This window comes from Scyliorhinus canicula, chromosome 25, assembly GCF_902713615.1.
Source record: "Scyliorhinus canicula chromosome 25, sScyCan1.1, whole genome shotgun sequence".
NCBI lineage: Eukaryota > Metazoa > Chordata > Chondrichthyes > Carcharhiniformes > Scyliorhinidae > Scyliorhinus > Scyliorhinus canicula.
Genome location: NC_052170.1, coordinates 14,860,251 through 14,876,019, shown reverse-complemented (window position 1 = coordinate 14,876,019; position 15,769 = coordinate 14,860,251). Strand labels below are relative to the sequence as shown.

Sequence of the window (15,769 nt, the reverse complement as noted above, 5' to 3'; positions counted from 1 at the left end):
TATTGAAACGGATTCCCAATACAGCATTTTCAGGCAGTGGGTTCCAGATATTAGCCGGAATTCCCTGTTGCGTTGCAGCCCCGCCTCCGCCGCTCGCAAGGACGGAGAATTCGGCGCTCAGCCAAAACTCCCATTCGCTGTGGCCAGGCCGGAGAATCCCGCCCCTAAACAACCAAGAACCATAAAAATTCCCCAACTCCTTTCCGGATCTCTCGCTAATCATCTTAAATATGGTCGCCGGCACGCAGTGGGAAGTGGTGCCCAGTGACTCGATTGAACCCTCTCTGTATTTTCAACACCTAGAATCATAGAAAAATTAGAGCACTGAAGGAGGCCATTCGGCCCATCTTGTCCGTGCCAGCCCGAGGACACCCAGGCACTCGGTAGCCCAGTGGTTAGCACTATTGCTTCACAGCGCCAGGGTCTCAGGTTCGATTCCCGGCTTGGTCACTGTCTGCGTGGAATCTGCACGTTCTTCCCGTGTCTGCGGGGGTTTTCTCCGGATGCTCCGGTTTCCTCCCACAAGTCCCGAAAGACGTGCTTGTTCGCTGAATTGGACATTCAGAATTCTCCCTCTGTGTAAGGCCATTCAGCCCTTCGGGCCTGCTACACCATTCATTCTGGTCATGGCTGTTCATCCAACTCAATAGCCTGATCCAGCCTTCCTCTTACATCCTTAGATCCCTTTAGCCCGAAGTCTTATATCGAACTGCTTCTTGAAAACATACAATGTTTTGGCCGTAACTACTTTCTATGGTTCCACAGGCTCACCGCTCTCTGGGTGAAGAAATTTCTCCTTACGTCAGTCCTAAATGGTCCACCCCGTATCGTCAGATTGTGACCCCTGGTTCTGGACCCCCCCCCACCATCGGAAACATCCTTTCTGCATCTACCCTGTCTAGTCCTGTTAGAGTTTTATAGGTTTCTATGAGATCCCCTCTCTCTGCTCCTGTATGTGAATCCTCTCGCTATGAAGGCCAATATACCATTTACCTTCTTTACCGCCTGCTGTATTTTCAGTGACTAGTGTACGAGGACACCCAGGTCTCGTTGCACGCTCCCCTATTTAAATTTATAGCTATTCAGATAGTAATCTGCCTTCCTGTTTTTGTTACCAAAGTGGATAACCTCACATTTATCCACATTATGCTGCATCTGCCATGCATTTGCCCCCTCGCTCGACTTGTCCAAATCACATTGAAGCATCTTTTCATCCTCCTCACAGCTCACCCTCCCACCCAACTTGGTGTCATCTGCAAATGTGGAGATGTTACCTTTAGTTCCCTCATCTAAATCATTAATATATATTGTGAATAGCTGGGATTCTTTTTTTTTAAATTTGGAATACCCAATTATTGTTTTTTTTTCCAATTAAGGGGCAATTTAGCATACCAATCCACCTACCCTGCACATCTTTTGGGTTGTGGGGGTGAAACCCACGCAGACACGGGAAGAATGTGCAAACTCCACCCAGTGGCCCAGGGCCGGCATTCAAACCCGGGTCCTCAGCGCCGTAGTCCCAGTGCTAACCATTGCGCCACATGCCGCCACCATAGCTGGGGTTCTAGCACTGATCCTTGCGGTACCCCACTAGTCACTGCCTGCCATTCGGAAACAGACCCCTTTATTCCTAATCAGTGTTTCCTGTCTGCCAACCAGTTTTCTATCCATCTCAATACACTACCCCCAATTGCATGCACTTTAATTTTACATTTAATTTTTAAAAATAAATTTAGAGTACCCAATTATTTTTTCCAATTGAGGGGCAATTTAGCGTGACCAATCCACCTACCCTGCACTTCTTTGGGTTGTGGGGGGCGAAACCCACGCAGACACGGGGAGAATGTGCAAACTCCACACGGACAGTGACCCAGGGCCGGGATTCGAACCCGGGTCCTCAGCACCGTAGGCAGCAATGCTAACCACTGTGCCACCGTGCTGCCCCATTTTAGATTCTGAAAGTCCAAATAAACCACATCCACTAGCTCCCCCTCGTCAACTCTGCTAGTTACATCCTCGAAGAATTCCATCCGATTCTGCCACTGTTTTCCAAGTGCTCAGTTATTAACTCTTTTATCATGGACTGTAGAATTTTCCCCACTCCCGATGTCAGGTTGGCTGGTTTACAATTCCCTGTTTTCTCTCTGCCTCCCTTTTTAAATAGTGGAGTTACATTAGCTACCCTCCAATCTGCAGGGTCTATAGAATCTTGGAAGATGACCATCAATGCATCCACTATTTCTCCAGCCACTTCCTCATGCACTCTGGGATGCAGATTATCAGGCTCTGGGGATTTATCAGCCTTCACTCCCATCAGTTTCCCCAACACTATTTCCTGACTAATACCGATTTCTTACCTCAATTAATTCACCACACCTGGTATTGAATACTAGTAAGCTGTTCGACCAAGGGTGCATCACAGCTCAGCCAAATCTTGTCATGGGATATGGGCATTGCTAGCAAGGACAGCATTTGTTGCCCATCCCCAACTGCCCTTGACCTCAGATGGCCCAAAAGGGTCACATGTAGGCCAGACCAGGTTAAGGACTGCAGATTTCTTTCTTTCCCTAAAGGGGCAATAGAACCAGATTTTATTTTTTTATTTCATAGAATTTACAGTGCAGAAGGAGGCCATTCGGCCCATCGAGTCTGCACTGGCTCTCAGAAAGAGCCGAGGTCTACACCTCCACCCTATCCCCATAATCCAGTAACCCCACCCAACACTAAGGGCAATTTTAGACACTAAGGGCAATTTATCATGGCCAATCCACATAACCTGCACATCTTTGTGACTGTGGGAGGAAACCGGAGCACCCGGAGGAAACCCACCCACACACGGGGAGGATGTGCAGACTCCGCACAGACAGTGACCCAAGCCGGAATCGAACCTGGGACCCTGGAGCTCTGAAGCGATTGTGCTATCCACAATGCTACCGTGCTGCCCACAGATGGGTTCTTACAATAATAGTTTCAAACGTTTAATTCCAGATTTTAATTGAAGTCACCGTCGGCCTTGGTGGGATTCGAACCCGGATCCCCACGGCATTACTCTGGGTCCCTAGATTACTAGCCCAGTGACAGCACCACTGCCTCCCCCTGATGTCTGCCTGTATTTCCAGTAGAGGTCACTGGTTCGGGATCAGGTTGGATGAACTGCCTCAGTATCCAGCCTACCACTGACCAATGGCGAGGGCTGTTTGCACGGTTAGTCATTAAACTATTGAGAGGAGAAAAATCTGACCACAAGCTTTGCAACTATTGGATTCCATTTTTTTCCAAGTGGAGCTCACTTCGAAGGACAAGAAGGGAAATTTCACCTGGGTTAAAAAAAATATAGAGTGGGATTCTCTGGCCTCCCCGTGACATGTGGGGAGGTGGCCCGCTACTGGCCTGATCTTCCGGTGGCGCCGTTGTCAATGGGATTTCCCATTGAATCCACCCCGGAAAATTTGAGGCGGAGGTTGCACCATCGGCCGGACTGGACCATCTCGGCCACAGAGACAATTTCTATCCAAATGTGGCCAAAAAAGGCAACCTCCATTTTAAACATTAGGCCTCAGCGCCTCAGAGCTAGAATATGTCACCCAAGAGGCTTGAGCACATAGTTTTGGCAGACGTTCTAACGCAACCGTCAAGGGATGCCACACTGCCAGAGGTGCTGTCTTCCGAGGCCCCATCCGGCCTCCCAGCACTATTTTAAGGAAGAACAGGCGAGTTCTCCGTGGTTTCTTGGGGACCATATTTCTCCCTCCATCGGGGGGAGCATAAATGCTTCACAGCTCCAGGGTCCCAGGTTCGATTCCCGGCTGGGTCACTGTCTGTGTGGAGTCTGCACGTCCTCCCCGTGTGTGTGGGTTTCCTCCGGGTGCTCCGGTTTCCTCCCACAGTCCAAAGATGTGCGGGTTAGGTGGATTGGCCATGCTAAATTGCCCATAGTGTCCTAAAAAGTAAGGGTTACGGGTATAGGGTGGATACGTGGGTTTGAGTGGGGTGATCATTGCTCGGCACAACATCGAGGGCCGAAGGGCCTGTTCTGTGCTGTACTGTTCTATGTTCTATGTTCTATCGACATTATACAAAGAGACGATCGAGCCATCGTCACACCGCTGTTTGAAGGGGAGCTTCCTGCGCACAAATTGGCATCGCGTTTCCTACACTTGCAAAGTACTTTGTCAACCGTTAAGTGCTTCAGGGCATCCCAGGGTCATGGGAGGTGCCACAGGAGTTTAAAAAAAAAAAGCAAAATACTAGGGGTGCTGGAAATCCTGAAATAAAAATGGAAAATCCTGGAAATACTCAGCAGGCCAGTGGAGAGAGAAACAGAGTCATCACGCGGGACTTTCAGGTCACGCCTGCTCTGGGGCCGAAAATTCCCGCCCGAGCTCAACGGATTTTTTTTTCCTGTTGTCCGCTGAATTCTCCGTCCCGCCCGCAAGAGGGGACGTCAACCCAAGACGCTAATTCCGTTATCTCTCTCCACAGATGGTCCACTGAGTATTTCCAGCATTTTCTGTCGCCGTGGAAATAAAAGTCCTTCCAGATTTCATTAATTCCTCTGGAATGCATCATCGATTGGCTCAAACCTCAGACCGTGGTCCGGAACCCGGAGCGGCTGACCGGATCGTCGACGGGAAGCGCACCCGAGTCAATTCCGAAAATGCTTCAAGTGGGCTTTGCCAATGGTACCACTCCAGCTCGGCGGTCGTCTTTCTGCCCAGAGTGCCTTGCAGCTGCCTCCTTGCTCGCTTCTGCTGACGCACGGGAGGGCGACTGAATATTGAACGAAGAAACAAAAACACAGATTTAGTGTAGCACCAGCAAGAGACGGCAGCCAAATCTGGAGACGCCACATTGAGAACCTATCAGGAATGTGGGCTTCGGACAAGCCCACGGGGAAAGAAAAAAACTTGCCAAGGTTCTTTATGGCCAAGGGATTACTCACAAAGATATTGCCGTAATGTGGGTAAACGTGGCAGCCAATTTGCGCGCAGCAAAGACCTGGAAACAGCAATGTGCTAACGACCGGTTCATCTGCTTTTGATTGGTGTTGTTTTGAGGGATGAATGTTGGCCAGGGCACTGGGAAAGCTCCCTTGATTCTTTTTGCCACTGAGGATGTGATTGCAACTAGTGAGGATGCAGAGGAAATTGACCAGGATGTTGCCTGGGCTGGAGCAATTCAGCGATAAAGGGAGGCTGATTTGGTTGGGGTTGTCTTCCTTAGAGCAGAGAAGGATGAGGAAGTACCTGATGGAGGTGCACAAAATTGTCAGGGACATAGATAAGGTAGACAAGAAGATCTGTTTCCCTTTTGTAGAGGGGTCAATAACCAGGGAGCATTGATTTAAGGTAATGGGCAGTAGAGGGGATTTGAGGAACAACCTGGTGGGTATCTGGAACTCTGCATCACAACATTTAAACAGCATTTAAATGAGCGCTTGAAACGCCACAACATACAAGGTTATGGACCAAGTGCTGGAAATGCTGCACTCCCACGGTACCGTACAAACATATCAGCATCAGGCTGGGGCCGGAGCTCCGAACCCCAGGCCTTCCCAGGCAGGTAATGGCTCCTAACACGCCAAGCTGACAGACTGACAATCCCAAAGACCAATTCTCAAGGTAATGAACTGTTGGGGAACTCATCGCTTCCAGCCGTTACAACATAATGGCAATGAAACTGTTTTTATTTCTCAAGGCGTTTGGATTTCTGAAACTGGATTGACAGCTGGTTTGTGACGCAAAACAAGGCCAGCAGCGCGGGTTCAATTCCCGTGCCAGCCGTTAATTCTGAATTCTCCCTCCGCGTACCCGAGCAGGCATCGGAGTGTGGCGACTGGGGGGCTTTTCACAGTAACTTCATTGCAGTGTTAATGTAAGCCTACTTGTGACAATAAAGATCATTTATTTATTTCACCGAAAGTGTCATTGGAAAGGAAGCGCCCAAAGCATGGACACTGTAAACTAGCTCTCCAGATGTGGCAGGTGGGCAATGGGGCATGACCATGCCAAGAACAATGGTCGTAGGTTACAACTCACCCAGATATTATTCCTTCCGAGGAAAGAGTAACAAACCCAGATCACCATGGATGACCAGATACATTCAGGATATGATGAGAAGGATAAGAGAGGCTTTTAGCAAGTATTGGGGGGGGGGGGTTCAATGGTGGCATTAGTGGAGTACAGGAAGTGCAGGATGGAGCTTAAGAAAGCAATTAGGAGAGAAAAGAGGGGATATGAGATAGCTCTGGCTGGTGAAAGTAGGGAAAATCCCAAGATATTCTGTAAGTATAACAATGGGAAGAGGAAAAGAGTAGGGACCAAGGGGACGATCTGTGGGTGGAGCCAGAGGACATTGCTAGGGTGTTGAACGAATACTTTGCATCTGTCTTCGCCCAAGAGAATGAGGAGGGAGATATGGAACTCTGGGAGAGAGACTGTGAGGTTCATGAGCAAATTGTCATAGGGTGGGCGGCATGTGACGCAGTGGTTAGCACTGGGGCTGCGGCGCTGAGGACCCGTGTTCGAATCCCGGCCCTGGGTCACTGTCCGGGTGGAGTTTGCACATTTCTCCCCCCCCCCCCCGGTGTCTGTATGAGTTTCACCCCCACAATCCAAAGATGTGCAGGCTAGGTGGATTGGCAACGCTAAATTGCCCCTGAATGTGTTAGCCCTGCCGCCTCACGCCGACAAGGTCCTAGGTTCGATCCCGGCCCTGGGTCACTGGGTAATTTGATAAGGTGGATTCAAAATTGGCTTAGCGGAAGAAGACAGAGGGTGAAAGCAGACGGCTGCTTTAGTGACCAGACGCCAGTGTTCAGTGGCATCCCATAGGGATCTGTGCTGGGTCCCCTATTGTCATTTATATAAACGACATAGATGACTAAGTTGGCGGGGGTGGGGGGGGGGGGATAGGATCAGTAAGTTTACGGATGACACTAATATTGGCAGGGTGGTTAACAGTGAAGTTGAGTTTCTTGGGTACAGATGGATATAGATGGGATGGTCAAATGGGCAGAAAATGGCAGATGGAATTTAACCCTGAAAGTGTGAGGTGATACACTTTGGAAGGAGTAATGTGACAAAGAAGTATTCAATGAATGGCCTGACAGTGGGAAGTTCCAAGAAAACAAAAGGACCTTGACGTGTTTGTCCATAGATCTCTGAAGGCGGAAGGGCAGGTTAAGAGGGTGGTGGAAAAGGCATATGGGACACTTGCCTTTATCAATCGGGGCATAGATTACACAAGCAGGGAGGTCGTGTTGGAGTTGTCGCGAACTTTGGTGAGGCCACAGCTGGAGGACCTTGTGCAATTCTGGTCGCCACATTATAGGAAGGATGTGATTGCACTGGGGTGCAGAGGCGATTCACCAGGATGTTGCCTGGGATGGAACATTTAAGTTATGAAGGGAGGTTGGATAGGCTTGGGTTGTTTTGGTTGGAGCAGAAAGACTGAGGGGGCGACCTGATCGACTGATCGAGGTGGACAGGATTATGAGGGGCATGGACAGGGTGGATAGGGAGCAGCTGTTCCCCTTAGTTGAAGGGTGGGTTACGAGGGGGACACAAGTTCAAGGTCAGCGGTAGGAGGTTTTAGGGGGGATTTAAGGAAAAACATTTTTACCAGAGGGTGGTGGCGGTCTGGAACACACTACCTGGGAGGGTGGTAGAGGCGGGTTGCCTCACATCCTTGAAAACGTACCTGGATGAGCATTTGGCACGTCAGATAATTCAAGGCTATGGGCCAAGTGCTGGTACATGGGATTAGGTCGGAGGTCAAGTGTTTTTCATGCGTTGGTGCAGACTCGAAGGGCCGAAGGACCTCTTCTGTACTGTATTAATCTGCAATTCTGATGTATCAGTGAGGCCAATTTTCCTACTGTCCTCAGCAACCAGGAGAAATTAATGAGGAAAGTAAAGCTCTTATCCTTCTAACCAATCCCGACAAAATACGTGTGTGTGTATGTATGTGTGTGTGTGTATGTATGTGTGCGTGTGTGCGTGTGTGTGTGTGTGTGCGCGCGCGCGCGTGTGAATATTGTGGGCTGGACGGCTGGGCTCTCTCTTCAGGGTCCCAGGTTCGATTCCCGGCTGGGTCACTGTCTGTGTGGAGTCTGCACGTCCTCCCCATGTGTGCGTGGGTTTCCTCCGGGTGCTCCGGTTTCCTCCCACAGTCCAAAGATGTGCGGGTTAGGTGGATTGGCCATGCTAAATTGACCGTAGTGTCCTAAAAAGTAAGGTTAAGGGGGAGGGGTTGTTGGGTTACGGGTATAGGGTGGATACGTGAGTTTGAGTAGGGTGATCATTGCTCGGCACAACATTGAGGGCCGAAAGGCCTGTTCTGTGCAGTACTGTTCTAAGTCTACCCATTCCACATATCCAGTCTCCTTTTGTTTTATTGATTCGTGGGATGTGGGCGTCGCCGGCTAGGCCAGCATTCGTTGCCCATCCCTAATTGCCCCTTGAGAAGGTGGTGGTGAGCCACCTTCTTGAACCTCTTCAGTCCCTGAGGTGTAGGGATTGTGCTGTTAGGGAGGGAATTCCAGAATTTTGACTCAGTGACAGTGAAGCCGATATATTTGGCTTGGAGGGGAACTTCCAGGTGGTGGGGTTCCCAGGTATCTGATGCCCTTGTCCTTCTAGATAGTAGTATAAGGAGCTTTGGCGCGTTTTTGCAGCCCATCTTGTAGATGGTACACACGGTTGCAGCTGTGCATCGGTGGTGGAGGGTTTGAATGTTTATGGAAGGGGGGAGCAATTAGGCGGGCTGCTTTGTCCCGAATGGTGTCGAGCTTCTCGAGTGTTGTTGGAGCTGCACTCATCCAGGCAAGTGGAGAGTATTCCATTGCACTCCTGACTTGTGCCTTGTAGATGGTGGACAGGTTTTAGGGAGCGACTTATTGGCTGCAGGATTCCCAGGCTCTGGCCTGCTCGGGTAGGCACAGTATCCAAATGGCTGGTCCAGTTCAGTTTCTGGAAGATGCTGATAGTCCTGAGAAAACTCACTGCCGAGTTCTGAAATGCCACAGCTTATTGGGTAACACTCTCTCGCCTACTCTCGGTGGTGGGTTCAAGGCCTACTTCAGAGACTGGGGCAGCCCATCTGGATTAATGCTCCTGAAGGTAGGTGAACCGTAAAGTCCTAAAGCTAAGGTTGCCCGGCTGGAGAAAACGTATAAGGCTCACAACTGTGATGTTACAGTTTACTGTCACATTGATAAACGTATGAACATCAGTACCCTGCTCCCCTTAAGTTAAATCAGTACTTACAAACACTTCGCCATCGATAGCTTACAAACACCGGTACCATGCTCACTTAAATTAGCATTGTACTTACAAACGCTGTTCCCCTAACTTTCCAGCTGCACTCACAGTTTTCCTTTATAAATTTAGAGTACCCAATTCATTTTTTCCAATGAAGGGGTGATTTAGCGCGGCCAATCCACCTAGCCTGCACATCTTTGGGTTCTGGGGGCGAAACCCACGCAGACACGGGGGGGGGAATGTGCAAACTCCACACGGACAGTGACCCAGAGCCGGGATCGAACCTGGGACCTCGGCGCCGTGAGGCAGCAGTGCTAACCCACTGCGCCAACGTGCTGCCCTTCACTCGCAGTTAAACCGGATAAAGTTGCTGCTGCCCCTGTTGCTAACCCGCAGAAATCACAAGCATGATAAGGATCGACGCAAATCCCTCTCGCTTGTGATTGTGCATCCTCACCGTCTGGATCCCCGACGTCACCCGAAGGTTAAATTCTCCAGTCCCCCAGAGACATGTTTCTCAGCGACGCGCCGTTCGCTGGCGGCGGAATTCCCTGTTCCCGCCACTCGTCAATAGAATTTCCCCAACGCGGACGACACCGGGAAACTCACGGGCGGGGCTGCTTGGCCGACGGGAACAGAAAATCCCACCGGTGGGAGAATTCCGACCTGAATCTCACAGCGCGGCTCAGTGGGTGGCAGCATTTTGCCTCTCAGCCAGAAGGTGAAGGGTTCAAGTCTGGGGGGGGTGACACAGTAGCACGATGGTTAGCACTGCTGCCTCGTGGCACCAAGGATTCGGGTTCAATCCCGGCCTTGGGTCACTGTCTGTGCGGAGTCTGCACGTTCTCCCCGTGTCTGCGTGGGTTTTCTCCGGGTGCTCCGGCTTCCTCCCACAGTCCAAACATGCCCAAGGTAGGTGGATTGGACATTGCTAACAGGTTAGGTGGGGTTGTGGGCATAGGGCAGGGGGGGGGGGGGGGGGGGGGGGGGGGGGGGGAGGGAGTGGGCCTAGGTGAGATGCTCTTTCAGAGGTTTGGTGCATACTCGATGGGCTGAATGGCCTCCTTCTGCATTGTATGGATTCTATCATTCTATTTCAGGGACAAGACCACAGTCATCTAACCGGACGCTCCCAGTGTAATCCTGGCACTGTCAGAGGGCAAAGTGAGTGGTAATCGACTACTGTGTTTCCACATTGCAACAGTGACTAAACTTCACTGGCTCTGACTCCGTGAAAGGTGCTATATAAACGCAAATATTTCTTTCCTCGCAAGCTGAAGGGAAGAACAGTCATGGAGATACTGAAAGATTTCCAAGTGAAGGGTCTGGAGCAAAGAGAAGGAGCCAGTAAAAAAAAAAATCCGTACTATATTTTTATAAGTTAATTAGCACTTCCCTGCCTTCAGCTCCACGAGAACCAATCCACAAAGGAGCATCGTGCATCATTAAACCCGACATTTTTACGCCTTTGTCTAATTAACCTTTAACACTTACTGTAAATAGAGCACAGTGTGAAAACCTGTGGGACATGGCTTACATGCCAAACTTCGCACTGACCATAACTCACTCCTGACTTGGGTCACCTTAGGTATAAATCACCGCCAATGGGTCCTCCCAACATTCGCCGACAGGTTTGCCCAGATCTAAGCCCGATTAACAACCATACATCATTTTGGCACAGAGCCTGGGATATTCCAGGCCAGCAAGGGCCAGTTCCACACCGCACATTGCAATCCGAGTCCTCCAAAGTGCAAGCGAGCTACAAAGACCACAAGTTGCAGGAGGGAGCGTGTGGCACGTTTGTCCTGTATGGGGAGGGGGATAGATCTCTGCTCTCTGTCAGTACTGATACATTGGACATCCCGGGGGGGGGGTTACCATTTATTGAACTGGACCCAACCATATAGAGCCTTGGACTTCTGCCGTGAACAACTCACCTCCTGACTCCCCAAATAATAATAATCTTTATTATTGTCACAAGTCGGCTTACATTAACACTTCAAAGAAGTTACTGTGAAAATCCCCTAGTCGCCACATTCCGGCGCCTGTTCGGGTACACGGAAGGAGAACTCAGAATGTCCAATTCACCTAACAAGCACGTCTTTCAGAACTCGTGAGAGGAAACCGGAGCACCCGGAGGAAACCCACGCAGACACGGGGAGAACGTGCAGACTCCGCACAGACAGTGACTCAAGCCGGTAATCGAACCTGGGACCCTGGCGCTGTGAAGCAACAGGGCTAACCACTGTGCTACAGTGCCAGCCCAAAGCCATAAGTCAGGAGTGCCTGGATGAGTGCAGCTCCAACAACACTCAAGAAGCTCGACGCCATCCAGGACAAAGCAGCCCCGCTTGATTGGCACCCCTTCCACCAACATTCACTCCCTCCACCACCGACGCACAGTGGCAGCCGTGTGTACCATCTACATGATGCACTGCAGCAACTCACCAAGGCTCCTTCGACAACACCATCCAAACCCATAACCACTACCATCGAGATGGACAAGGGCAGGAGATACCTGGGGCGGAGTCTTACCAGTTTTTGGCAAAGTGTCAGGCTCGGACTGTTAACCGATGTGCCACTCGACAGGTGCATAGAGCCGTTTCCTCTCCAGATATTCAGCCAATTAAAAAAAAAGTGGATGTGGTTTACGCTAACAGTCTGGCGGGGTGGGGTCTGATAGAGTTGGCAACCGGCTCCACACAAATCGGGGCACCATCTTTAAAGGGGGGAGGGGCGGAGAAACCCGGGAAAGGCAATCGCTCTGGAGAGAGGGCAGCGCGGTAGCACAGTGTTAGCACTGTTGCTTCACCGCTCCAGGGTCCCAGGTTCGATTCCCGGCTTGGGTCACTGTCTGCGCGGAGTCTGCACTTCCTCCCTGTGTCTGCGTGGGTTTCTTCCGGGTGCTCCGGTTTCCTCCCACAGTCCAAAGATGTGCAGGTTTGGGGGATTGGACATGCTAAATTGCCCTTAGTGTCCAATGGGGGGGGTGGGGTTATTAGGTTACGGGACTAGGGTGGAGGTGTGGGCTTGGGTAGGGTGCTCTTTCCAAGGGCCAGTGCAGACTCGATGGGCCAAATGGCGTCCTTCTGCACTGTAAATTCTATGAAATAAGTTCTAGAACATAGAACAGTACAGCACAGAACAGGCCCTTCGGCCCTCAATGTTGTGCCGAGCCATGATCACCCTACTCAAACCCACGTATCCACCCTATACCCGTAACCCAACAACTCCCCCCTTAACCTTACTTTTATTAGGACACTACGGGCAATTTAGCATGGCCAATCCACCTAACCCGCACATCTTTGGACTGTGGGAGGAAACCGGAGAACCCGGAGGAAACCCACGCACACAGGGGGAGGACGTGCAGACTCCGCACAGACAGTGACCCAGCCGGGAATCGAACCTGGGACCCTGGAGCTGTGAAGCATTTATGCTAACCACCATGCTACCCTGCTGCCCCCCAATGTGATTTCTATGAAATCACATTTCCCAATTCTCTCCAGATATTTCGGCCGGGTCGCTGATCCCGTGCACGACGAGTACGGGCTCAAAGGTCCGCCCCCCCCCCCCCCCCCCCCCCCAACCCCCAGAACCCCACCAATTGGAGGTTCCCCTCCAAGTCACTCACCATCCTGATTTGGAAATATATCGGCTGTTCCTTCACTGTCGCTGGGGCAAAACCCTGGAACTCCCTCCCTAACAGCACTGTGGGTGTACCTACACCACATGGACTGCAGTGGGTTCAAGATGGCGGCTCACCACCACCTTCTCAGGGGCAATTAGGGATGGGCAACAAATGCTGAGCCTGGCCAGCGACACCCACACCTCCTGAGTGAATCTTTGAAGAAAACGATGAGACAATGACAGGGGTCGCACATCCCTGAGAACTAAGTGTGAATTAAAATTTCTGCCAAGAGTTGCCCCTGCCAGGATGGAGGTGCCACCTGAGCACCCCGGCAATGCCAGGCTGGCACCCAGGTGGCACTGCCCGGGTGGCACTCCAGGGTGACAGCCTGGCAGTGCCAGGGTACAACCCTGCCCAGAGCCCGACCACCCAGGGGTCCCGATCGCCCGGGAGACACCCCCAAAATGCCGGCACGCCCAGTCCACGTTGTTGGAGACAACGGGTGCCGGCTCTGGGGTCTCCGAAGCACAGGGCTTAGATCCCAGGCCTTGGATAACTCCGTGAGTGCATGTTCCAGTGTGGTTACTGCGCGCTTGAATATGCAGATTAGGATCCCACCCACAAAGATCGCGACATCTCGAGAGATCTAACGGGATCGTGCGGGGCGAGCGAGCTCTGTCGGGCCTCGTCATGTCCTGAGTCAGGCGTGTTGCGGCTGTTAGATTTCATCCAGAATCCTCTTACAGTGGATAGATTCAGGACTGACAAGGGGGTGGATGGTTATCGGGGGTAGGCGGGAGGTTACAATCAGAACGGCCATGATCTTATTGATCGGTGGAGCAGGCTCGAGGATAGACTCTTGAAAAGATGAAAAGGTTCAACCACACATCTCTCTTCAGCGACATAGAAGCAATGAATCCCCACAAATGGTCTTACTGACAGTGAACAGGGAGCGGAAATCTGACCTTGCTGCTTTGTGGCTTGGGGGAAGCGAGGCTTTATCGATAAGAGTTTATCATGGCTAACAGGATATCGACAGTTGGGAGTCACAGAGTGGTGACACAGAATGGCGAAAGGCCATTCAGCCCAACCCTGCCCTTGTTGGTGTTTGCCCCCCCCCCCATGCCAGCACATGATCCTGATCACATTTACCGTACCGCTTCCATCAGAACACATACCTTCAATAATTTCTGCCTCAACCACTAACTCGGAAGTCTGCAGCCTCATAACTCCCATGGGGCTGGTTTAGCACACTGGGCTAAATCACTGGCTTTTAAAGCAGACCAAGGCAGGCCAGCAGCACAGCTCAATTCCCGTACCAGCCTCCCCGAACAGGCGCCGGAATGTGGTGACTAGGGGCTTTCCACCGTAACTTCATTGAAGCCTACTCGTGGCAATAAGCGATTTTCATTTCATTTCATTCCCTGTGTAAAATAAGTCTCTCCTGCCCTCTGTTCCATTTAAGTTGATTCATGGCCCCCTCAACGACCGGAAACAGAAAACTCCCCGTGCCTGGCTCGCGATCCTTTCGTAATTGACCATTTGAATCATATCACGCTGCGTCGCAACAAATGAGGATCCAATTTTTAAGGAGGGTTTCTTCATATTAAATTTGCTACACGTGGCAGTCGGGGGAAGGTGGAGGGGGAGAGTGGGGTGCGGTTAGCTCAGTTGGCTAGATGAAAGGTGCGTGGTTCAGAGTAAGAGCAACAGCGCAGGTTCGATTCCCGGTCCAGCTTAGGTGGGTTTGGGACCTGCCTCCTCTGCCCAAACCCCACCCCCGCGAATCGCCACAATGAGCCAAGGAGCTACTTTTGTGGCACAGCACGCATGACTAGGCAATATACTTGGGAATCTCATCTCTGAACTCCTGACGGCCTTTCAAAGTCTTCAAAACATAAAAAGGAACAGGCCGGGTAGATAAAGATAGACTTTCCACTGGTTGGAGATTTTAGAATTGGGGCATAGTCTAAACATTAAGACCAGACCATTCAGGAGAGATGGTAGGAAGCAGGGGCTGGATTCTCCGACCCCCCGCCGGGTTGGAGAATCGGCGGGGGCTGGGGGGGGGGGGGGGGGGGGGGGCGTGAATCCCGCCCCCGCCGTCTCCCGAAGTCTCCGGCACCAGAGATTCGGCGGGGGCGGGAAACGCGCCGAGAGAGGCAAAAATCAACATAGGACCACTGGAAAATGTGGCTGGAGAAGTAATTTTTTTTTTTTTTTAAATTTAGATTACCCAATTATTTTTTCCAATTAAGGGGCAATTTAGCGTGGCCAATCAACCTACTCTGCACATTTTTGGGTTGTGGGGGCGAAACCCACGCAGACACGGGGAGAATGTGCAAACTCCACACAGACAGTGACCCAGAGCCGGGATCGAACCTGGGACCTCAGCGCCGTGAGGCGGTTGTGCTAACCACTAGGCCACCGTGCTGCCCTGGCTGGAGAAGTAATGACAGGAAACAAAGAAATGGCAGGCGAACTGAATAGTTATTTTGCATCAGTCGTCACGGTGGAAGACACCAGTGGGATGCCAGAGCTCCAGGAGAAGCAGGGGGCAGAGGTGCGTGTAGTGGCCATCACTAAGGAGAAGGTTCTGGGGAAACTGAAAGGTCTGAAGGTGGATAAATCACCTGGACCGGATTGCTACACCCCAGGGTCCTAAAAGAGACAGCTGAGGAGATTGTGGAGTCATTGGTGGTGATCTTTCAGGAATCACTGGAGGCAGGAAGGGTGCCTGAGGACTGGAAAGTGGCTAATGCAACACCCCTGTTTAAGAAAGGAGGGAGGCAGAAAACAGAAATTTATAGGCCGGTTAGCCTGACTTCGGTTGTTGGTAAGCTTTTAGAGTCTATAAGGGTGGCACGGTGGTGCAGTG

At 51.2% G+C, this 15,769-nt stretch overlaps 2 protein-coding genes across 2 annotated transcripts in view; both read right to left on the bottom strand.

The window, feature by feature from the left end:
* Positions 1-15,769, bottom strand: part of LOC119957008 — a 142,719-nt gene that overhangs the window by 120,897 nt on the left and 6,053 nt on the right. The window contains exon 3 of the mRNA XM_038784591.1: positions 4,584-4,770. The gene's annotated coding sequence lies outside the window, so the exon portion shown is untranslated. The remainder of the gene's footprint in view (positions 1-4,583; positions 4,771-15,769) is intronic.
* LOC119957007 (regulator of G-protein signaling 4-like) overlaps positions 4,663-15,769 on the bottom strand; it is a 53,090-nt gene continuing 41,983 nt past the window's right edge. Inside the window, exon 5 of the mRNA XM_038784590.1 lies at positions 4,663-4,770. Within this exon, the coding sequence (XP_038640518.1) occupies positions 4,663-4,770 (108 nt within the window). The remainder of the gene's footprint in view (positions 4,771-15,769) is intronic.